A 25,941-nucleotide genomic window follows, 5' to 3' on the forward strand; every position below is an offset into this window, starting at 1 on the left:
GGGATAACAAGCTAATTGGTCTATAATTTCCAATTTCTGATTTATCTCCTTTCTTATGCAGCAAAACTATGATTGCGTTATTCCACCCCTTAGGCGTCACATCTTTTCTAATGCATTTTGTGAAGAGCCCTGCCAGTTTTTGTGTTACGTTTCTTCCTCCCAATTTTAACAACTCTACAGTAACTTCTTCTTTCCCCTGGGCTTTCTGATTCTTCATTTTCTTCAGTGCATGTTCTACCTCATTAGGAAGAATATCGGATATGTTGTAGTAGTGGCATGTGATGCAAGAAAGCAATATGAGCTTATGCAGCATCAGCAAAAAAAAGAAGTCACACCATTCCCTCCAAATGCCTGTTCAGTTCCTCCTTAAATTTATTTAACCTATCAACTTCCACAATGACAAATGGAAGTTTGTTCCAGCAATTAACCACCCGCTGGCTAAAAGCAAATTTCCGCACATCTATTCTACATCTGTCCTTTCTCAATTCGAATTTATTCCCCCTTAGGTTCGTAATCTGAACAAGTGGAAGGATCCCATCAGAATTCAGCGTGCTCAACCCATTCAAGGCTTTATACACCTCAATCAGATCACCGCACACGTGCCTAGTCTCCAGCCACTGCAATTTGCAGAACTTAAGCCTCTCTTGGTAAGAAGATCCCTTTATTCCCCTCACCAATCTTGTTGCTGTTTTGTTGTTAATATGGTGGTTTGATGGCACATAAGCTACTTTGGCTATAATGCGCCCAGTCTTTGTTGCTCTTCTCTGTACACACTCAAGCAAATCTACATCCTTCCTAAAATGAGGCCTCTAGACCTGTATGCAGTACTCAAGGCGTAGCCTGACCATTGCCTTATACAGAGGAACAATCACCTCCTTTTCCCTGCTAGCAAAATTCCTATATATCATTGACATGACCCCTGCCCTGGCAGCCTGTCTGCATTGCTCAGAAAACTTCATATCTGACTGCACAATTACTTCCAGGTCTTTTTCATTTTCTACCACCTTAAGTGTAGTACCACACATTTGGTACGTTTCTATGGGGTTACTTCTACCCATGTGCAGTACTTTGCATTTGTCAAGGTTGAACTTCAGTTGCCACTTCTTAGCCCATCTGACCAAATTATCTAGATCCAGTTACAGTAGCACACTGCCAGTAATGGCAGTAATGGCAGTAGCACACTGCCATTACTGTTATTAACAACCCTGCCAACCTTCGTATCACTGCAAACTTCGACATTAAGCCTGATATACCTTCATTAATATCATTGATAAATATATAAAACAACAGTGGACCCAACACCGAACTCTGTGGGACTCCGCTAATAACATTAGTCCACGAAGAGCTGCACCCATTGATTACCACCCTCTGTTTTCTCCCACTTAACCATCCTATTATCCATTGTAGCAACTTACTCTTAATACCTTTCTGCTCCAATTTGTTTGTATGTGTCACTAATTTGAGATCCATCTTCCCCACTGCTGGCATCATTCCCTCGCTCCTTGTATAATTCTCTATAGTGGTCTTCTGCTATTTGAATTATGCCTTCTCTGCTATTTATAAGTACACCATCGCTATTCTTCAGTTTCAGTATCATTTGTTGTTCTGTATTACTGCGCATGGCTGCTGATTTAAGTCCTTTGTTTTCCCTTAATGCTTGTTCTTTTCTTGTGTGAAATCTTATGTCCTCTCTGAGTCTCTTTCTAATGGCTTTGCATAACTCAGTATACTCAGTTTTCTCCTTGTCAGTGTTTATCTTGCTCTTTATTTGTCGCCTTTGGTTCATCATAAGTGTTTCTTGACTAATTTTTTCTTCTTTGGATTTATTTTTCGCTATAGGTTTCTTGGGCTTTATCACTTTCAGAAAGTTGTAATATTCCTCGTTGATATCTTGGTCCTGAGCAGTCTGCAGAAGCTCAAACTTGTTCTTAAGTTTCAGTACATACCGCTTTTTCTCCTCTTCTGTTATCTCAAAAACCTTTGTATTATTTACTCAAGTCAGTTTTTTTCCTTTTCTTTCCTACATCTATATCAAGTGTACATCTTACCATTCTGTGATCACTTCCAACATTTACTTATTCAGGACGGTAACATCATTCATGATATATCTTCTGTTAGTGAGGATGATTTTATTAGTTGTTAATCCATTTGGACTCTTCCATGTCCACTTTCTGTTCACCCTTTTCTTGAAAAAAGTGTTCATTACTGACAATCCCTGAGATTCTGCAAATTCTACAAGTTTTTCACCTCTTTCATTTCTTTTACCAATTTCAAAATTTCCTGTAGTTCCCCTTTCTGTGCTGTTTTGTCTTTTTCCAACCTTAGCATTGAAGTCCTCCATAATAATAGTATAGTGGGTTTCTGCTCATCTAGAAGACTCTCAATTTCGGTGTACATTTCTTCAACCTCTTCATCATCATGGCTCGATGTTGGTGCATAAATCATAAGTTTTAGCTTTTACCTCTTAGAAATCTTGAGTATTATTCTTGACACCCTTGGTGATGTACTTTTGAATTCCAAAATGTTGTTTTTTAAATATTTATGGACCAGAAAACCCAACTCCACCTTCACTCCTTTCACTGTTTCCATTGGTGTACAGCAGATTTTCACTTGATAAACTTATAAGTGATTCATTTCTTCTTCTTATTTCAGCCAAACCGATGATATTCCAATTCACATTTTCTAATTCCTTTTCCACCTCTAATATCCTGTCTTTACCGATCTTACATTGTAATAGGCCAAGTTCAGTTTCTGTGCATGGCAGCCTGGTCGTACCCAGAGATTCTTAGCACCCTCTGCTTCCATTCTGATCCTCTCGCTGTCGTAAGAAGGGGGAGTGAAAGCCCCTGGGGACCGAGGGCCATTTGTTTCATCGTGTTGCCCTATGCTGGAGGGTTTGGTTGTTTCCTCTTCACGTTGACCAGGCGTCTTGAAGAGAACCACTCTACACGTTGGTTGCCACATAAGTGACGTAACAGGGCTTACCATCGAGAAGGTGTGCATGAGTGGATTTTAGGGAGGCAGGCCAACTGGACTTCTCCTAAATCTTCCGTAATAGAAATATATCGAATCCATCAGTGTTTTAGACTGAGTCTCTGATAACACACAGAATGCTTGTTCCCCTCTAAGCCCCACTTTAATATCTGCTACCAATTCCTTAAATGCCGATCTCCTGGTGATTCTCCAGTCGGGCAAAGATAACTTAGTTGATTTCAATCCTTCTAAAGCTCAGGCCTATCTTATATCTTGCCAAACGGATTCTTCTGCTCTTATGCTTATCTTTGGTGACACTCCAATTTCTAGACAAGATGGTATCTCTTTTGGGGATTATCCTGACTTCTAATCTCCCTTGGCACAAGCACATTACAAATATTGTGTGGTTTTCTCTTTTGCTCTCAGCGTTTAGTTTTCTTCCAAACAGCTGTTCACTCTCTACAAATCCCAAATCTGCCCTACCATGATTTTGGGTGTACCCTTCAGATTGTCGACAAGAAGGCGAGGAAGAAGGCAGTGATTGAGTGGTGGAGACTCCACCTACTCACTGCATTCCCTTACCCCATTCTGATTTTAGCAGCAAATATAAAATTATCATGCTGTTGTTCAGTTGTTTTCGTGCTTCTCTGCTGCCCTTGGTTATTGTTATTCCATGTTCCTGGTTTTCAAAAGGATGGATCGATATTCTGTGTTCATAGTTTTCAGAAGGATGGATTGTTATTCAGTGTTCATGGTTTTCAAAAATATCAGAATAGAAGTGTATCGTCCTGCAAGGACTGATAAGGTTAGTTTTGTTTGTTTTCAAGTTGTTTCTTGACGATTTGATACCTGCATTTCTCAGTGATTTTTAAAGTTGAGTTTTCTGTTTGATTTGATTTTTTTTTACAGTAATTGTATGAGTTATTAGTGTAAGTTTCCTTACTGGTAGCCAGGGTCTGTTGATGGACACGAGCAATTCTCATTGTTAATGCATTTTCTTTGTTTTCAATTCTCATTGTTAATGGCTTTCTTTGTTTTCAATTTGTTTCTTGATGATTAGTTTAAGTTTCTCTTTATAGCAGTAGGGGTGTGGGGATAGCAGCTCCCACAGAAGTGGGGGTTTTGTGTTGGCATCCCCAGGAAAAAAAAAACATTCCTGTTGATGTGCATGAGCAGTTCTCATTGTTAATGTATGTGAAATTGGCTAGTAATGTATGGCCACAAAAGCAGGGGTTTTGTGGGTGGTAGCTCCCAGAAAAAAAAAAGCAAGTAATTTCTGTTGATGTGCATGAGCAATTCTCATTGTTAATGCTCATGAAATAGTCTAGTATTGTACGGGTGAGAAAAAGCTGTTAGCTGTTTAAAAAAAAAAAAAAAAAAACTGCCATTTTGCCATTCCTTTTTCTTCATTTCAGTTCTGATATATTGTGATGTATAGTAACGTGTAGGAGAGAAAAGGAGGAAAGCAGCGAATGGGTGGAGTCTCCAGCTGTCAATCACTGCCTTCTTCCTCTGCTTCTTGCTGCCATTTTTGGAGGGTGAACCCAAAAGTAAAGTTTTATCACTCATGATTTCCTACGTTTTTGGTCAGTTCCAGGAATGCATGTGTGTGATAGAGGTCTGCATGGGCCCAGGCTTGGCCTAATGGACAGACTGGGCTGTATTCTAAAAATCTAATAACATTCAGGTTCACGCTAGGTTTTGGGCTCGGTTGAGATTATATTAAATATTATCACAAAATTTAGAATTCTTTTGGGTTAAAAACTATAATATTATCTATTAAAATTGAATTTTTATTTTATTGTAGGTTTACCTTTTAATTCTAATATCAACACACATCACAGCAATTCCCTGAGCTGTGTATAAGCATACAAATAACATGCAAAACTCCTAAAGCCATCATATAAGAGCACATATCGATATTAAAGATCATGTATATCTTAAAAAATTAAGGTATGCATTTTATGCTTTCTAGTTGCTATAATCAAGGTCAAAGTTGTGAGTCATCTGGTTATTCTGACTTCCACAGCCATCATGATTTTAAGGATTTTATTCTGATGTCTTTGTAAGCCACTGAAATATTCTGAAATTCCACTGTTTACCAAAAAAGTGGAATTTCAGGACAAGAAAACTAGATGGAACAGGGAGACTCATCTTCAGATTAGAGATCATTGAATGTGGATATTTTCATTTATTAGCAACTTTTAGCAATTGGAAAAATCACGAGTGACAGTTGAAACTGTAAAGTCTCTGTTGAAAATCCAAATGAAGATTTTCCGAGAGATATTTGAATAAATGATGAACAAAGAATTATCATGCAAGCTGAATTCTTCTAAAAAATACAAGTGGAAAATTCTCCATGAAGTTCAGCTGTTTGAATGATAAATATAAAAATGTAAATACTTATATACAGTCAGTCCTCGTATAACACGTGTTTACACTACACAAATTCGATCATACACAATTTATAAATAGGGGAACGATATCTTATATAACATGAACCGAATTCGCTTATGCACGATTCACCTTTGTTTACAAGAAATGGCAGTCGAACGCAGAATCACCCCAACCGAACGCAACACGATAGGAATGAAGAGAAGATTCTGAAAATGTATTTATATTTTTTATATCAGTGAAGGGGAAACACATTTCACCATAATAACGTAAAAACTAAAACTAACACAATTCCAGCTATCGGTATAATCGCAAATGCAATTAGATAAGAGTTTACTACTAGTTTATAACAGATTCCACTGGCAGGAACGCAACTGGAAATTTTTATTGTTTTATGGTAGTAATCCCTAGAAATGTGCTTTAGTAAAATGTGATGTGTTAATAGTGTATCTCTGCTTTTATGGTGTTTATTCAGTTGCTACATGCGCACAGCTTTGTTTATGTGTATCAAGCATGCCTTCTCGTTTTGTAATTGTGCTTTATTCCCTAAAAATGAGTAAAAGGTATGAAAAGGAAGCGTCCTGGTGAAGACACTGCAGATTCAGAGAGAAAAAGAAAAGCAATTATCGATAAACAGAGGCGGACTGGGTCAAAAATTCTTACCCTGGAAAATTTATAGTGGCCTCATACTATGGTTTATGGCCAAAATCACACCGGCCTCCGGCCCACCGGGGTTTCCCCGGTAAGGCTTATGGCCAGTCCGCTTCTGTCGATAGAGAAAAAATATGAAATTGTGAAACGCTTTGAGCGAAATGAAAGACCATGTGATATTGCACGTGCTACAGACCTAAATGAGGCAACGCCGAGAATTACAAAGAATGCAGAGAAAATAAAAGCAACTTTCATAGCAGGAACAACTCAAAGTGTAATTAAAATTCATTAGATTAAGACACAAAGAATTGGAAGAGATGGAATGGCTGTCATCTGTTTGGATAGAAAATCAAACAAAAAACAAGTTTTCTTATGATAGAAGCAAAAGCATTGGCAACATTTTATTACGTAATAAAATGCAAAACTAATGGATGACTGGACGGTGGCTTTTTTCTCTCATTTGTAGATTTCTTTGTAGCAAGCAAGCATGTCATTCACCCATCTGTTAACTTTTAAGAATCGTTCCCTGTCAGGATCTATCTTCTCAAACATCGCCATTGCCGACGCAATTTTATGAAATGCCATTGCAGTCTCTGGTGATGAAGCATCTCGGCTCCTCATTTGGTTCATCTTCAGCTTCGTCAACATTTTCTTCTTTCGCTATCGCTGCCAAGTCGGTAAGTTCTTTGTTAGATAATTCCTTCTCTTCTTCCTCTATTAACTCCTCCACGTCTCTGGCAAAACCTCCAACTGAAGTAGCTCTGAAACCTTTACAGTCTTATCTATAACCTCTTCATATGATTCGTCTTTTTCAAATCCTTTGAAGCGGTTTACATGCCGTGGGCATATTTTCTTCCATGTGCCATTTAAACACTTTTAGTAATTTCCACCAGGCTTTATTCATGTTTAAGATGGCATGGTAAATATTGTAAGATTTCCAAAAGTCTCTTAGCGTAAAATTTTTCTCATGCCTGAGCAAATGTTGTGCGTAAATGGTATACTTTTATTTAATTGTTATTTCATTAAAATAATGTATTTATTTTAATGAAATAACACCCTGATCCATAGGTTTGATGAGTGAAGTCGTGTGAGAAATATGACTCTCACATTCGAATTGAAATCATCTAGATGCATAGGATGTCCAGGAGCATTATCTAATAGAAGCAAAATCTCAAAGGAACGTAATTGTCTTTACAATATTTTTCAACCTCAGGAACAAAGAAGTATTTGAACCAAACCTCAAAGAGAAATATTGTTATCCATGCTCTCTGGTTCGATTCGAAATGCACGGGAGGCTGACTTTATTGATGCCATTAAACACACGAGGATTTCCAGAATGGTACACAGGCAGTGGTTTTAATCTGTAATCTGCCGCTGCATTAGCCCCAAGCAAGAGTGTGGCCCCATCTTTTGATGCCTTGAAACCTGGCATTGTATTTTCCTATTTGGCAATGTACGTTCGATCCGGCATTTTTTTCCAATACAGAGCAGTCTCATCAACGTTAAAAATTTGCTGCGCTGAATAACCGTTTTCATCAATAATTTTTTCCAATACATCACAAAATTTCTCTGCAGCTGCAGAATCGCCACTGGCGATTTCTCTGCATACTTTAATGTTTTGGAAACCAGTGCGATGCTTAAACCTATTAAACCACCTGCTACTTGCCATGAACTTAGCTTGGGTTTTGGCGTACTTATCCTTAATATCTTCATAACTACTTGTTTCTTTTGCTTGAATGGTCATTAAACTCAGGGGCACTCGCTTGTAAATCTGATTTTTGATCCATATTATTAACAGCTGTTCCATCTTCGATATAGCACCTGAATTCTGTTTTGTGATGACTGTTGATTTTAAGTGCATTGATCCTTGACATGTTCTTTTATACATGCACTAGCCTTTAAAATATCATTCACTGTTGAAGCAGCGAGACCTAATTCTCATGCAATAGATGACAAACTTTGTCCTGCTTCGTACTTCTTAATCATTTCATCTTCATTTCTAAATCAATTTTGTTTCGTTTCCTGGCACTGCCAGAACTTCAACTTTCTGTCAGTCCGTTTTCCTTCATAATTGTAATACGTAAATAGGAATGATGAGAAGTTTCTTAAAATTTTGTTTTTTATATGATTGAAGATTTTCAGTGAAGGAGAACTCATTTCACCATAATAGCGTAAAAACCCATAGAATTCCAGTTATTGGTATTATCCCAAATGCAATAAGATCAAGTTTATTACACATTTATAATTAGATCCATTAACAGAAAAGCCCAATAAACCGGAAATGCTAATTGTTTTTATTGTATTTTCGTCGTGACCTCCAGAACGTGCTTTAGAAAAAATATCATAAAGGTGTTCAAAATTGATTCTGATAACGATGAAAGTGTAGTGCAATTTCCATTATAAATATGACCTTTTAGAGAGATATAGTAATAGAGCTTAGTAATATAGTGAAATTTTCAACTTCCAAGGACTTGAAACGAAATTCAAAAAAAAAAAAAAAAAAAACTGTTATTGGGTTCGCATTATAATATTTTCACGATATCTCCATTTATTCCTACAGGATGCAAAATACGTTTCCGCGATTATTTTTTCAAGTTTGCACCGGCCGGCAAAAACCTCACATAAAGTCGAATTTCCGTAAGTAGAGTATTACGTAAGTCGGGGAGTTCCTGTATTGCTTTCTCATCTGTTCATCTGCTGCATACTCATCTGTTTGTGGTCAGGCTTGTCAATTAGATCAGCCAGAATGCACTTTAAATATTGAGCCTTAAAAGATTTAATCAGATGTTGGTCCATTGGCTGCAGTATTGAGGTTCTATTAGCCGAGGGAAAAAAAAAATCTTGATATTGGAACAGACATCAACAATACTGGGTGGCATTTTCAAGAATAAATAAGATGTTGAACGGATTCTTCTGTCTTGAAACACACTTCCAATTCTTGTCATAACTGAGATTGAGCATAACTTTTGAAAATAAGAGCAGTCATCCACCCTTTAGGGTTTAAGTACCAGTACATGGGCATGTATGACCTGTTGTAACCTTTAAGGGCATGAGCGTTTGATAGTGGTAAATGCACACAGGTTTTTATGACCCGCCATATTAGACCAGATTATTAGGCCCTCGATATCAGACCAGATTATGACCCACCAAAGAGACGTATTAGCTGATCTTTCGCCGCCTTAAAGCCAGGCGCATGTTTTCAGCAATGGAAATATAAGTGCGGTCAGGATTTTTTTTCCAGTAAAATTCGTTGAGGTCGAATATCTGTTTTGGTATGGACTCCCCCTCTTGTGGCACTTTCCGTAAATATGGTTGCCACGCTTTATTTTAAATTTGTGTAATTTAAACACATGTAAAGTAATGTCACTATTTTTGCTGAATTTTGCATTTTTTTCATGTTATTTTATTGTTTTTAATAAAAGTAAGTTATTATATGTGAGTCAATTTTTATACTTTTATAGGATTTTTCATGTTAAAAAAAAAAAAAATTACCAAAGCGAAAAAAAAAACAACTGGTTTGTACCATATGTTCCAGATTTAGATTTATAAAATTTATCATTGTAATTGTTGATAATGGCATATTGGATAAATGTGAACTGTTCCGTGTGTGTTAACTTTAACCTCTGGAGTCAGTTTATAGTAGTACTAACCTGTGGAGTTAATTTCTGTATTTGGTGATGAATTTTCTGTGCATTGCCTTAAAGATTACCTATTTATTTTACTAGCTATAATCCAGCGATGTGAGATACTTTCTTGTGATTTTTTTTTTTTTTTTTTTTGGTCAGAGGTCATCAGTCTCGGGCCAAGGGATGAATGGGTTTTAACCTGGTGAAACAGGTTTCTACCTGTTTCTAGTGAAACAGGTAAAGGGACCACACACACACACACACACACACACACACACACACACACACACACACACACAGTATATGATGTAGATACTATGGCTATACAATGCAGATTAACTGATTAATTTTTAAATTTATTATATGGATTTATGGGCCAATGTCATTGCTGTATAAATATGTATCCTAAGAGTATAATGTTATACAGTATGTACACTGTATTATTGTTTATCTTGGGGTCAACAATAACACTGATCAGCTCGATTTCCTCCCTAAAATAATGTCGCAAGATTTTTTTAGGAAATATGTTCAAAAACTGAGATATGTGCTTAAGGGCGGAAACACATTATTATCACTTCACGAGACTTTACTCGTATGAAATAAATAAAGTTACAAATTAGCCAAAAAAAGTTGGGAAATTTAGACTGGCACTTGGCAGTAACGCCAAGGCCTAAAGTGTGTGAAAAATCAATGAAATACATAATGCAAACCACACGTAAAAAGAGAAGAGAAATCTGTAGTTAGTAAATGGATTTAAAAAAAAAAATTGTGAAAATGATAATTTAAATAAGATAAAGGAAAATAATTGCCAATAAGTTTAAGAAAAAATTTTTTTAAGGTTGGAAATAGCAATATCGTACTTGTTACATATGGTAGCAATTCTAACACATTGGGAAATAATGACATTAGTGGCCATTATGCGCCTCCATAGCCAGGTGGGAAGGAGCAGCAGTGCATAGCACACGCTTCTTGATTAGACCGGGGTTCGAACCCATCACCACCAAATATGGAGGATGCGGAAAGGTCAGGGAATGACCACCGCATATCCCGGAGCAATATGGCCTTAGTTGCTAATGTTCCTAAAAACCAAAATAACAACAGTGGCCATTATTAGAAACATTGGAAAACCAATAGGAAAAATTAACAACTTTAAAGTTGAAAGGGTTTTTTATTGTAAAGATCAACTGAAGTATGATCATTAACAATACAAATGTTAAGGTCCAAATAATTAGTGATATTATATTACAGGAATTAGTTTTTTCTAGACCATTAGTTTTTTCCAAGTTCATAAGGGTACAAATGGCCAAAATCCTTAATAAAGATAGGATAATTGATTATGTAAAGGTTATCAGTATATATATATAAATAACAGGATATTTTGAGGAAGAGAAATTTCAGACCAGTAAAGACTACCTCTTTTTTCCATTTTTCTGTCTTCTTTTTACTTTCTTGTTATTCAATATATATATACACACACAGATGAGCCAAAACATTATGACCACCTACCTAATATGATGTTGATCCTCCACGTGCAGCCAAAACTGCTTGTACCTGGCGAGGCATGGATGCTACAAGATTTCTAAATGTCTTGTGGTATCTGGTACCAACACGTAACCAGCAGATCGGAGTTGCTGTTCCAACACAAACCACAGATGCTCGATAGGATTGATGTCTGGGGAATTTGGAGGCCAGGTCATTACCTGGAAGTCTTCATGTTCCACGAACCAGTCTTGAACAATCTGGATGGTGTGGCATGGTGCATTATCCTGCTGAAAGATGGCACCACCGGGGGGAAGACCGTTACCATGAAAGGGTGTACCTGGTCAGCAATGACGTTTAGGTAGGTGGTAGATGTCAGAGTGCCCGGCACATGGATGACTGGACCCAGGGTATCCCAGCGAAACATCACCCAAAGCATGATACTGTCGCCACCGGCTTGTTTTCGTCCCACAGTGCATCCAGGCGCCATCACTTCCCCAGGTAAACGACACACCCATGTACCCAGCCGTCCACATGGTGCAACAGGAAATGTGATTCGTCGGACCATTCTTCCAATCACACAAGGTCCAGTTTCGCATGCTCATTGTAGGCACTCTTGTCGGTGAACCATTGTTAGCATGAGCACTTGGAGTGGCCTGCGGCTATGCAGCCCAAATTTCAGCAGGTTTCGATGTACTGTGTGTTGTGACACGTTGCTCCTGTCACCAGCATTCCAATTACCGGCGAGTTGCGCCACAGTCGCCTTTCTGTTGCCACGTACCATCTGGGAGAGCCTTCGCTCATCTCGAGCATCGATGAGTCATGGTCGCCCAACACCTCACCGGCGGTTCGTGGGTTCCTCCTCCTCGGACCACTTTCCGTAGATACTAACCATGGCTGACCGTGAGCACTCTATCAGCTGTGCCATTTCGGATATGCTCTGACCCAGTCATCTGGCCATTACAATTTGGCCTTTGTCAAACTCGCTTAAGTCCGCTGCCTTTCCCATCTGAAGAACAAGAGTAACACTGATTAACGGAGCTCAGTACGAGGTGTTTTTTATACCGTGTCCTGACCCGCGCACGTGCCGTAGTTCATCTGCAGTTGCTTCGATTTGCATAACGACTCACTGGTTATAATGTTTTGGCTTATCGGTGTGTGTGTGTATATATATATATATATATATATATTTTTTTTTAAGTATCTATAACATTAATTTACCTTCATAAATTTAACTAGGTGTGTCAGTTATTCGCTACTCTTTGCTAATACTTATAAATATAGTCTAATATAATTATCTGCGTAGGTAATATTATTATCTGCAGATCCTAGGATGTTATAGTTATCTATTGTTAGTGGATTTCTCCTGAAATTTTCACTGTTGATACTTATTCTACTGTAGATTTTGGTTTGCAGAACACATTTCACAATTCAGAAAAAAAGATTCATACAAGCAGAAGCAGAATTTCGTTTTTTTTCCCCTTATTATTTATTATTATTATTTATTTATTTTTTCCCCATTGTTATTCTTAGAAACATGCATATGCAAGTCATGTCTTTTTGGTTATCTTCCTTATTCCAGGATAATCAGTGACCTGCTTAATTTTTTTTATTTTTTATTTTCATGTTTGATGAACTTAAGTTTACTGAAAATAATTAGGGAAGTGGAAACGTATTTGCAATGGGAGTTCCAGCCTTTTTTCGTTGGCTCAGCAGGAAGTATCCCTCCATTGTTGTTCACTGCATTGAAGAAAAGGTAAGCTCACATTTTTTGGTTTTATATGATTTAGTATTAGAACTAATATTAATATTGACCGTCTAGTGTAAGTCAGGTTTTTGTTCTATCAGCCAAAGGGAAAAGCGTTTCTCTCCTCTTGTCAATATCAGTCCCGTTAGTGTTTGCATTTTCTCAGGTCATAAGCCCCAAATACCCATGCAGGATACTTATTCCAGTGATTAACAACTTTCTCACAACGGGAAACTTCCTGTAATCTAGTCTGTAGCTTTTTATCCTGCTACAGTATGGTTCAAGATGCCAGTGTGCTCTGAAATCAGCAACAACAATAACAGTTTCTTCTCCATTAGTTTGAATAATACTGTGAAAATTTCTTCTTCACTGATTTACAATCCCCTTGGAGCCTTATAAATCTATCAACTTCTTTCTTAAGGCACCTAGTTACCAAATTCTGTAGCTAACACAAGCCTTAGCAAATTTGTTTGTGATATAAATGCCACCTGCTAGATGCCAGATTAAAAAAATATATATATATAATCACTAAAAACAACTGTTCTGTTACAGCCATTTTTTATAGAACTCCCTGAGTCATGTGAATATGCTCATATTGTTTGTGTAGCATGAATAAAACTGATTCATCAATATTTATGCTGTTAGATGCAGAGTATCATCACTGGCCCACCTACAAAAACTTTGAAAACCCGTGCCTATATCTAGCCAGTATAATCTGATATTTTATAATCTCCTAATTTTCCAACACAAATTTTGATCTTATGAACTTGTACTCAGTACAGAAACACCAAAAGGACATGATCTTTGAAAGTGAAATGAATTTAACATTAGTGTTAAGTTCATAACACTAGATTCATAATACTAAATTCCTTTTGTGTGTAATGATTAATTCCTTATCTGAATCAGAACTTAAACTGTTGTGTGAATACATTCCCTTCACTTTGCACATAAAGACCAGGAATACTTTATGGCTTTAATATGCCTTCCAGTAAACAGGAGTTCCTGGTACTGTATTGACAGTAAATGGGCTACTTGGTTTGTGTGTGTGTCCATAGCCAGCAAGCAGGTTAATGCAGGTGCCTGACACTGAAAGTAAGTTTGTTAACCTTTTTATGTGTTTGTACCCTTAGACACATTATCCCAGGCACAAACACACTGTTGACCCAATTTAAAAATGCTTTTCTTCACCAGAAAAGAATCTGAAATTTATTTTGTTCTGTCCTGAACGATTGTAGCAACCTATCTGTGCATCATTTCTGGAAAATTTTCAGGATGCAGAAATTAAGATTCATTATCTGTTTTATGTAATTTTCTTTTCCTTTCATTTCTACAGTTCTCCCAGAGACTCCAGATCATATTCCTATTCTTATTAATTTCAAACAATTGACTTTGCTGCACCAAATTTTTGAATAGTTGTTCACTAACACACTTGTTTTTCAAGTGCTCCATAACTTCTTTTGTTATGTTTTACTCATTCAACTTCTTTCATTTTGGCCCCATTATATAATGATCCAAAATAAAATAAGTTGACTGTGTGCTTAAGAGCATAGACACGTGGAGAAAAACTTGATATATGATCACTGACTCAAGAGTAGAGTCGCGGGTTCGATTCCCGCCTTGGGCTTGGATCAAAGTACTGCAAAAACCTTGGGAGGTGCATTATGGCCACAGAAGCCTATGCGCCAACAACTACCAAAAAAAAAAAAAAAAAAATCAAGAGTAGATATATGACTAGATTTGCTTCGAAAATCCAAAATATTCTTTCCTTTGCAAAATTGGACTGAGGTTCAAAGGCCTAGTGAGGTTTATGCTTTTATGAAATTGCAAACATTGCTACCACACCTTTAGATGGGCATGTCAGAAAAGTTATGAGCGGGTAAATTGGTGTATTATTGTACATAATTTAGTTTTTTTGGAAGAAAGGCTAGAAATACTGTTAAATTTTTTTTATGCAGTGCCATCCATTATTTTAACATTATAAGGGATACAATTACAAAATTAGTTATTTTTTGAATTGTAAAAAGCAGCAGAGCAAGTATCAAATGGCTATCTTTGTAGGTATATAGTATATCATACTTTATGTACTATTCAGTTTATCTTTTTGATTAAAATTTCTTATTTTTAATTATTTTAACATTATTTTAATTTTTTAGTTTTTTTAGTAGTTTGTCTGCTCATGAACACTGAGAGAACTGATATTTTTATCTCCAAACTTGTTAAAATGCAAAGGGAGAGCAGGAGTGCCTACCAGGTACAAGGGACATAGGTAGAAAGATTTTCATTTGCACATGTTGGTACCAAAAAATAAAATCAATTTTTTTAAAAAATTTTTTGTGTCTAACAAAGAAAGGTTCAAATTTGTATAGAATCATAGCATAAAATGCAAATTGTTGATCATACTAATACCAAATTGTTGATCATACTAATACCAAATTGTTAATTAATGCAATTTAGTTAGGCCATTACTAAACTAACTCTATTATTAATGAAATGAAGTCCCATATCCTGAGTGGAAACAGATATTTCTATGCACATGAAAAACTAATGAAGTCCAGAGTATTGAACAGACATTTAAAATTAAGAATATACAAAAGTCTCGTTAGACCAGTTGTAGCGTATGGTTGTGAAGTTTTAAATTTTGATTTAAAAATTTTAAAATTTAAAAGCTTGGACATTAACGAGTAAAGATGAACAGTTATTGAGAGTGTTTGAGTGTAGAATTTTGTGAAAGGTCTTTGGGCCCGTACAAGTTGTTGATGGATCCTGGAGGATCAGAATGAATCATGAACTTGACAAGCTTATCCAGGGTGTGTACATTGTCAGATTTGTGAAGAGCCAGAGACTTGCCTGGTTGGGACATGTTATGAGAATGGATAGCAGAACAACTAAGAGGATAATGAAATGGAAACCCACCTGCAGGAGGGCAAGAGGAAGACTGCGGAAAAGATGGTTGGATGATGTTGAAGAGGACTTAAAGATCATGAGAAAAAGAAGCTGCAGAAGTTTGACTTTTGGGAAGGCTTACTGGGTGAACATTGTTGAGAAGGCCAAGACACACCCTGGGTTATAATACCAGAAGAAGAAGTATAGGCCATAAGGTGCAAGGAAGCTAGGTTTTTGCTGCATTATCCAAAAAAAAAAACTTTACTTGCACAACCTAAATCCCTTTTATCGTATTCTCCCCATGGCAAGAAGATGCTTTTCCAGTTACTCCTTAAGCTTTACCAGACTGTCAATTCAGGAAGGTGTTTACCAGACTGACAACCCCAGTTGTTCCTTATGCTTTACCAGACTGTCAGGAAGGAAGTTTATTTCAGTGCTCAATCTGTCATTTTCACACAGTAATTTATATTTATACACCCCACTTTATTTTGATGCAAAAATTCCACTGTAATTCAGTTTTCTCTCTTCACCCCCATTTCAGTGCCTTATACACCTCAATCAAGTTACCTCCCAAACTTGTTTTCAAGCTCTGTAACCCACACCTCTCTTCATATGGATATTTATCCTTTTGCTATTGATACTAGATGAATCGCTAACCTGAAATGTGCCCCCAAACCTGAACACTATTCCAAATATGTTCTCACTATTAACTTATATAATAGAACTGTAACCTCCTTTTCCCTAGATGAAAAGGTACAGTAAATCACTGATAAAGTACCATGTGATTTCATGGCTGCCTGCTTGTACTGCATGCTAACTTTCCTATTTGACAATATTGAAACACCATCTCTTTCCTCATTTATGCTCTCAGCTATATCCTATCTAGCGTATAAATTACTCTCACCCTAATTGTCACCCTGTTTGCCAAATGTAGAGCCCTTTTGGAGCACATTTGGCAGCATTAAAATAACTTCCATTTCTCCAACCGTCAATGAAGCCTGTCCAAATAATTGTGGATCAGCCTGATTTGCAACCTTAATCACCATTTCAACTTTTATACCATCTGCAAATTTCAACATCATACTCTATTTCCTTGTCTATATCATCCATGATGATTAGAATTAGAAGCAAGAGTACCTAGTAACAAACCTTGATGTACCCTGCATGTAACCCTGACTATTCAGAAGTCTTCCATGACAGTATAGTTGTTTTGCCACTTGTCACTCATTTGGAATGGTCTGAGTTTGATTCCTGTCTATGACTGGAGGAATTTCTGAACTCCTTTTCAGTCGAGGCTTACCCAGTCTTGGGCAGAAGTAGTGGGTACCCCTTTGAGTTTTTTTGGATTTTTCAGCCCACACAACATGCACATCAGCCTATGAACACACACTTGTACAGATACATAATATTCAGTGCTGCAATATGGTCTAAGTTGCTGATGTGGCTAAACCTTATAATAACTCTGAAGAATAACCATTTTATAACAACCTTCTGTCTCTTGTCCTTCAGTATATCACAGGAAAGATTGAATTGGCATTCTGGCTTCATTGTCTTGCATGTAGCCCCAATGGACTAGCTTGTGTGGCAGCCTCCCAAAATTTTGCTGGTTCCTTAAAACTGGTCAGTTATTACAGGTTGCCTTCACAAGTTCCATTGTACGTTACAGTTTATACTGTAACTTAATATATTATAGTTTATACTGTTCATATTATGATTATGTATGATACACAATTTTTACTTTTTCATTTCCTGCTCTTTCCCATATATTAGGGTGCAATTGTTGATGGCAAAACTATTCCAGTGGATTCATCAAAGCCAAATCCTAACAGAGTTGAATTTGATAATCTTTATCTTGATATGAATGGCATAATACATCCATGCTGCCATCCAGAAAACAAGTAAGCTATAATAATTTATAGAAGACGCATAAGTGATATTTGCTTTTGATAACAAATGTAGATTCCTTATGAGGGATGATCTCTCATAATCACTGTAAATTAAGAATATATTCATTCAAGGTAGACTGTCATCCATAATTTTTCCATATGGATGACAGTCTTGTGTTATTGCTTATGATATTGTCATTTTTTTACTTAATGCTATGAAATGAAATTTAAGAGAGGCTGTTAAATTGAAATTCACTTTATTTTTTTATTTAGTTTTATTTTTAGTTTTAGATATTGCTTTAAAATAAGCTCTGTTTATTCTAACCTAATCTTTCGTGATTAGACTAATTAGTTTATATTGTTTGATAAGTTAACCCAGCAGTGGCATCTATCCTAATTGTAACATACAAGGCAGCATGGGACCTACCAGGCCCCCATCAGTTTCTTTTCTGTGTCCAAAATGTTTTCAGATATTTTTAATTCTGCTCGCAGTATACTAATTCTTGTCCTTTTGCTGTTGAATTGCAATATTTTTGAAACTTTTTTTAATGAAGAATTCAAAAATTTTTCTTTTTTTGCTCTTGTCATCTTTCAACATAAAACTTTAATTAAATTTGTTGGATGTAAAAAAAAAAAAAAAAGTTCTAGATATGATAGAAAAATAAAAAATTTATAGGATAGGCAATGAGGTAGCAAGTTAAGTGAGATTAGGCACAGTCTGCGGAAAACCTGTGCGGCAAAAACGCCCAAGTAACGTGCAAAGTCCCAACACCGGCACAGTAGCAAAAACCTATAAGTAAAGTGAGAGTAGAACAAAATGAGAAAGATCGTAAAGTAAAATGGTAAAAGGCGAAAAAAAGTAGTGGTAGTGACAAAAATAGAAATGTGATAGAGCAAAAAATATAAAATAAAATATAAAAACAACATAATAACCCCAAACCCAGAGGGTGCCCACATCCACCAGCATTGGATAAATAATACACGTGCTGCACTTCTCGGTCTTTTTATCTTCACGTTCACCGGTGGTAAGCATACTTACTTATATATTTTACCAGGAATTTGTTCTGTATATATTTATATATCAGCCATTTGGTCCATCATATCTACTTTATGCATAGTCTTTATTATATCTTCAGTTTCCTAACTGCTGTTACAATATATCTCCTACATCATATAGATATGATACTTACCATAAACCAGGATCCCTTTCTTTAAGGGACGGGAAGTTACACTCCCGGTTTATTCCCACGTACAATTGTATTCTCCCCTTTTTTTTTATACTTTTAGCCATATACTATAAAACCCTACTTTTTCATACCTCATGAACTATTAGAGCAATTCGAGGGGGATTGAGATACTATTGCTATTCTGTATCCTATTTCCGTTCTCCTTCCTTTAGCACATGCTGCCTATTCAACATAGAAAATATAAATATGTAACTACAGTGGATGGAACTCTAACTCTTGCTCTATTATTTGCTTTATGCGACTATGCTATCTGTTGGGCTAATAGTCATCTCACCCATAAACTACAAATCAAAAATCTGCTTATTATCTGCATTAGGCCATGATATCATATCATTTCTAAACGACTTTACTTACTACATTTCGGCTTATTATCAACTTTCGGCCTTCATTTCATAATTCACTATGATCTTATTTTTATAATACGGCTAAATTTCTTGATTCTCTATGGTACTACTTTATTACCATCATACCATCTTTTACATATATTTGAAACTAGTTTTACGGGCAGTTGACAACAGAAACAGATAGCTACGTTAATTATGGGCTGATATATTGGGAGGGTTAGCCCTAGATAAAGTCTCTTTCAATATATCTACTAACCCATAATAAACACATTTTATAATTTTGCTTTATTATGTTATTTTATATTTTTTGCTTATCACATTTCTATTTTTGTCACTACCACTACTTTTTTTTCGCCTTTTACCGTTTTACTTTACGTTCTTTCTCATTTTGTTCTACTCTCACTTTACTTCTAGGTTTTTGCTACTGTGCCGTCGTTGGGACTTTGCACGGTACTTGGGCGTTTTTGACGCACAGGTTTTCTGCAGACTGTACCTAATCTCACTTAACTTGCTACCTCATTGCCTATCCAATAAATTTTTTATTTTTCTATCATATCTAGAACATATCAACACAGACCAATGTAATGCATAATCTGTCACTTAGATGGCATCAATCGGTGCTGATCCCTATATTAAAATTTAGAAATAATATTTACAAATAAATTCTTTGCCTAATACAGATATATATATATATATATATATATATATATATATATACACACACACACACACACATACATATATACATTTATATATATATATATTTATACATATATATATAGTAATGAAATAATGTTAAAATGTAGAGTCCTTCCTGTGTTTAAAAACATGAAGCAGTCCATGAACTAACCGGACCCTAGACAACAATGGTTAAACATAAATATTAAACTCAATAAAAATTATATATAAATAGCCGTCCATGGGAAAGATACTTTGCAAGGGACTTTGTCGAGGGCTAAACCCCTACAAAATACCAAACCCATGGCTGGCAGAGCTATCAGTTTCTGTTGTCATCTGCCTGTATAACTAGGACCTAAAGCGTCCATAAGTACCCGAAAGATGGGTATAATATAAGATAGAAATTATAATAATAATAATAAAAAAAAAAAAAATTAAAAAAAAAATTAAGTAGCTTATTAATAGTAATTTTGCAGCATACAGGCTGGATGACATTTAGCCCGACTGATAGCTGAAACCAAAATAATAAATAAGTAATACTGAGAACCAAATAATCTGCTAAACATAGTAGGCTAAATTATCTAACAAAAGGAGAACGGAGAGAAGGCTAGATAACGTAATAGTACCTCAATCCCCTCGAATTGCTCTACAGCCCTCGACAAAGTCCCTTGCAAAGTATCTTTCCCATGGACGGATATTTATATATAATTTTTATTGAGTTTAATATTTATGTTTAACCATTGTTGCCTAGGGTCCGGTGGGTCCGGTTAGTTTATGGACTGCTTCGTGTTTTTAAACACAGGAAGGACTCTACATTTTAACATTATTTCATTACTACATAACAACGGATGTAATGTTCTATTGCAGATGGCATTAATCCGATTGGTTAATATTATCATATAATATCCCTGTTCAATGCTTTAGTAATTATAGCATTAGTAAATATAACATCACAGTTCCATGCTTTAGTAATTTGATTATATATACAGTCTGTCCCCGACATACGTAAGAGATACGTTCCAGGACTTCTTATGTAAGTTGATTTTTACTTAACTCTGGAATGACTAATAAAATATTGCTACTATATCCCTGATATGCCAAAATTACAAAAACTGCATAATATCCCAGAAGAATGAAAAAAAATAGTTATATACCTTAACGTTTAAACTTTATCTTGGGACAGTAGTGAAGTAGCTGGAGTGACACATAAGAAAAGATAAAAGGAAAAAAAAAACACGTTATTGTACTGTAAAAAATTATATGTATTCTGTAAGCTGTGTAGGCTTTATAAGGGCTACTAAGGGAATCACAACCAAAGTGCGCACATTTAAGAAAATTAGTCTAAACCACACAGTGAATCAAAGTCTATACACTTCAGGTGATGAACTGAAGGTAACTTAAAACGACCCTGAAGCATTAATAAGACACATTAATCACAGGGTGTTGTGTGCTGAATGTCAAGGAGTGTGTTGTGTGTCAAGGACAAGGGACAAGGTATTCTTGTATTGATTGCGGCCTCCAGGGTTACCCCTATATGCCGCTGTAGCATCTGTAGGTTATTTATAGCTGGCAAGTGTGTGTAAGTGTGTGTGTGTGTGTGTGTAAGTATATATGTGTGTTGTGATGGTTGTTGTTTGCCGGCCCTGGAGTCTTAGCAGCCGGGAGGCAGGGAGCAAGCTACCTGCGTCCCGACTCCCGTCCCTAGCCACGTGGAGGCGCTCCAGGAACTATCTAAATTACACTTAGTGGGATTCCAACAAGTGGAATCCCGGTTATAGTAAATAATGAATAGGGAGGATAAAGTAGGAGAAAAGAAAGTAGAAGAAGAAATGAGAGCAAAACACTCTCTCAGGAAAAAGAAGAAACAGGAAAGAGGAAAACACTAGTTGGAAAATCTAACAAGCGAGAGAGCTTGAAGAGGTAAAATTTTGAAGCCTGAAGGCTTGTACATTTGAAAGAATGTGTGTCAAGGAGGTAGTATGTGATATGAACTCTTCAATCTTCATCCGTTTTGTGTTTTTTTTTTCTCTTTGTAAATTTAGGCTTATTGTGATAAGCCAGTAAGCAATCTTGAATTTTTTTTTCTGATTTCAAGAAACGTTCGGTGTTTTCATCCATTCCATCAAACATAGAGAGACCTTTCTGAATTTTATGGAACACTTCTGCCATTTCCTTTAATTTGAATTGCTTCTTGGGTTGCTCCAATTCCTCAACGGATTTGGCTCTCCCTTGCTCCTTAACTCTTTGTGCATTCAACTGGCTTAGGTCTTCTGTTAAATCTTCACCCTGTTCATCCACAATCTCGTTTACATCTTCGTCCTCCAGGACCAGCTGCAACTCCTGGGCTAAGTTTGCAATTTCTTTTGTAACAGAAGATATCAGCTCATCTTTGTTGTTAAGCTCAGTGTTTTAGAAGTTTTTTTTCTAAACTCTGCTCATACAAGTTGTTGTCACATCATTCCAGGCTCTTGAAATGTTTCGTATTCCATCAAGGATGTTAAATGTCTTCCAAAATTGCTGCAGATCCATCTTTCTTTGCTCTGTTGTATTTACAGCCTCAGAAAATATTGTCTGTACGTAGTAGCAGTGGCATGTGATGCAAGAAAGCAAGTGTATGAGCTTATGCAGCATCAGCCAAAAAAAAAATCACACCATTCCCTCCAAATCCTGTCCAGTTCCTCCTTAAATTTATTCAACCTATTAACTTCCACAATGACAGATGGAAGTTTGTTCCAGCAATTAACCACCCGCTGGCTAAAGGCAAATTTCCGCACATCTATTCTACATCTGTCTTTTCTTAATTTGAATTTATGTCCCCTTAGGTTCGTAATCTGAACAAGTGGAAGGATCCCATCAGAATTCAGCGTGCTCAACCCATTCAAGGCCTTATATACCTCAATCAGATCACCGCACAGGTGCCTAGTCTCCAGCCACTGCAATTTGCAGAACTTAAGCCTCTCTTGGTAAGAGGATCCCTTCATTCCCCTCACCAATCTTGTTGCCCTTCTCTTTTCATGCTCAAGTAAATCTACATCCTTCCTAAAATGAGGCCTCCAGACCTGTACGCAGTACTCAAGCCGTGGCCTGACCATTGCCTTATACAGAGGGATAATCACCTCCTTTTCCCTGCTAGCAAAATTCCTATATATCATTGACAAAACCCCATGACCTGTCCTGGCAGCCTGTCTGCATTGCTCAGAAAACTTCATATCTGACTGCACAATTACTCCCAGGTCTTTTTCATTTTCTACCACCTTAAGTGTAGTACCACACAGTTGGTACGTTTCTCTGGGGTTACTTTTACCCATATGTAGTACTTTGCATTTGTCAAGGTTAAACTTCAGTTGCCACTTCTTAGCCCATCTGCCCAAATTATCTAGATCCTGTTGCAGTAGCACACTGTCATTAACAATCCTGCCAACCTTTGTATCATCTGCAAACTTCGACATTAAGCCTGATATACCTTCATCAATATCATTGATAAATATACAAAACAACAGTGGACCTAACACCGAACCCTTTGGGACTCTACTAATAACATTAGTCCAAGAAGAGCAACACCCATTGATTACCACCCTCTGTCTTCTCCCACTTAACCATCCTTTTATCCATTGTAGCAACTTACCCTTAATACCATTCTGCTCCAATTTGTACAATAGTCTTCCATGCGCAACAGTGTCAAAAGCTTTCCTGAAATCCAAATATATGATATCAAAATTATTTTTTGCATCCAGTTCCTTTGTAACCACATTATAATATCCTATCAAATTTGTCAGACAAGACTTTCCCTTAACAAACCCATGCTGTGTCTGAATTATTGCTGCAGTCTTGTCTAGATGATCCTGCAATGCATCTTTAACCAGTGACTCCATTATTTTACCCGGAACAGAAGTTAAACTAACTGGTCTGTAATTACTCGTGTTACCCTTCAATCCCCCTTTGTGAATTGGGGATACATTTGCACATCTCCAGTCTGTGGGAACCTCCCCTGAGTCTAAGGACGCTCTCATAATTATGGCTAAGGGTTTGCTTAGTTGCTTTGCCGCCTCCTTTAATATAACTGGATAGATCCCATCCACCCCAGGTGCTTTTCTTATGTTTAACTTCAACAATTTCTCTTCCACTTTGCTCTCAGTTATTACAAAATCATTAAGTATCTTGCTACAATTTGATAACCTTCTGCCATTTTCAAACCTTAATAATTCCTCACATGTGAATGTAGATGCAAAATACTCATTCAGTTTGTTTGCTATCTGAGCAGGATCATCAACAGTCGAACCATCGATGTCAAGTGGACCAATCAGATTCATCCCCTTCCTTTTAGGGTTTATATAAGTAAAGAAATCCTTGCTGTTTTTCTTAGCATCTTTTGCCAAGGATTTCTCGTAATCTGCCTAACCTCCTTTGTCACCTTATTACAGACTAGCTTATATCTGCCATAGGCTTCTGAGTCGCTTGATAATTTATATGCATCCCATGCATTTTTCTTCTCTGTTACGAGTCTCATTAGTTCATTAGATAACCATTTAGGCCTAAACCTTGAACAATATTTCTTAATAGGTATGAAACTTTTAGTAGCTTCCACGATTAATTCCTTGAATGCTTCCCACTTAGAAGCTTTGAATGCCTGGATAACTCCATGATCCATTGTTGGAATTAAAGCCATTGTATTTGGAGGGAGGTATATACCACCTTGATGTTGTCGTGCAGATCATCTAGATCAGTGGTTCCCAAACTACTGAGATCTACAGACCCTTTCAAAAATTAAAAAAAGTTCATGGACCCCTTCAAAAATCAAAAAAACTTTGTGGACCACTATGTATAACATATGCATATATATAATAACGAATAATAAAATTAAAATTAAGTAGAGAAATTGGATTTGAATTTGAATAGCGATAATATGAATTATGGATCAGGGACACTGCAAGAGCAAAGTTACCCTACAACCATAATGTATATATTATTGTTATGTGTAGAATGTAGTAGGAATATATCTATAATTTAACTAGTGCCAATAATGAAAAAACCGTGTACCCTGGGAGCGATATATGTTGATTAAAGGGGTGAAGAAAGAAAAAGAAAAGTGTAACGTTATAAACAGGAAGAAATGAAATGCAAATTTTGAAAAGAACGACCAAGGTAGAAATAGTATTGCAGTATCTTTCATAATTTTTGTGTCTTCTTCAGAGGTCATCCACCCAAATTATGAAAAAGAACAGCAATACAGAAACAGAAGTAAGAGTATTGCTGTTCTTTTTCATAATTTGGGTGGATGACCTCTGAAAAAGACACAAAAATTATGAAAAGTACTGCAATACTATTAAAAGAACGACCAAGGTAGAAATAACCTTGGTTGTTCTTTTCAAAATTTGCATTTCGTTTCTTCCTGTTTATAACGTTACACTTTTCTTTTTCTTTCTTCCCCCCTTTAATCAACATATATCGCTCCCAGGGTACACGGTTTTTTCATTATTGGCACTAGTTAAATTATAGATATATTCCTACTACATTCTACACATAACAATAAAAATAATTTTTATATATATATAGTTTGTAGAAAGTGTGAAGAAGATTTTTGTTTAATCCTATTGAATCTATGGTAAAAAATCTGACAGACAATTTCAGTGTCTTTGTCAGAGGCCATCCACTGAAATTATGAGAAAGGTGGCAATGTTCTTGCTTCTGTTTCTGATATGTTCTGTATGCTGTGGTGCACTTGTGCTGTAGACACCTGTTAAGAATGAAATTTGAAACTTTGCAGGAAGAATAAGGTTTAATAAATTGTGCCAATAAATGTAATTATATTATGTAGGGCATACAGATCATGCATGACCTTACAGAAGCAGGTAAAAAGAATTGAAAAACTGAAGTAATGATATTGGAATGTAGGAATAGGCAAGAAAAAAGGAACTAATCATTACCTTGTAAGACTGAAAATGACCAAGATGGCGGCATGCCAGTGTATTTATGTATAGCTATGCTAGCGATTCCTAGCGTTAGAAAATGATGCGGGGGGAAAAATTGCATGGT

At 36.4% G+C, this 25,941-nt stretch overlaps 1 protein-coding gene across 2 annotated transcripts in view; it reads left to right on the forward strand.

Moving 5' to 3' along the window:
- The window catches only part of Rat1 (5'-3' exoribonuclease 2 Rat1), a 458,579-nt gene that overhangs the window by 10,717 nt on the left and 421,921 nt on the right, over positions 1 to 25,941 (forward strand). For both annotated transcript variants that reach the window (XM_090376618.1, XM_090376619.1), the window contains exons 2-3: positions 12,766 to 12,879; positions 17,524 to 17,651. In XM_090376618.1, the coding sequence (XP_090232744.1) occupies positions 12,805 to 12,879; positions 17,524 to 17,651 (203 nt within the window). In that variant the 5' untranslated portion in view covers positions 12,766 to 12,804. The remainder of the gene's footprint in view (positions 1 to 12,765; positions 12,880 to 17,523; positions 17,652 to 25,941) is intronic.

This window comes from Mastigoproctus giganteus, chromosome 6 (assembly GCF_048544385.1).
Source record: "Mastigoproctus giganteus isolate SK-2022 chromosome 6, ASM4854438v1, whole genome shotgun sequence".
Lineage (NCBI taxonomy): Eukaryota > Metazoa > Arthropoda > Arachnida > Uropygi > Thelyphonidae > Mastigoproctus > Mastigoproctus giganteus.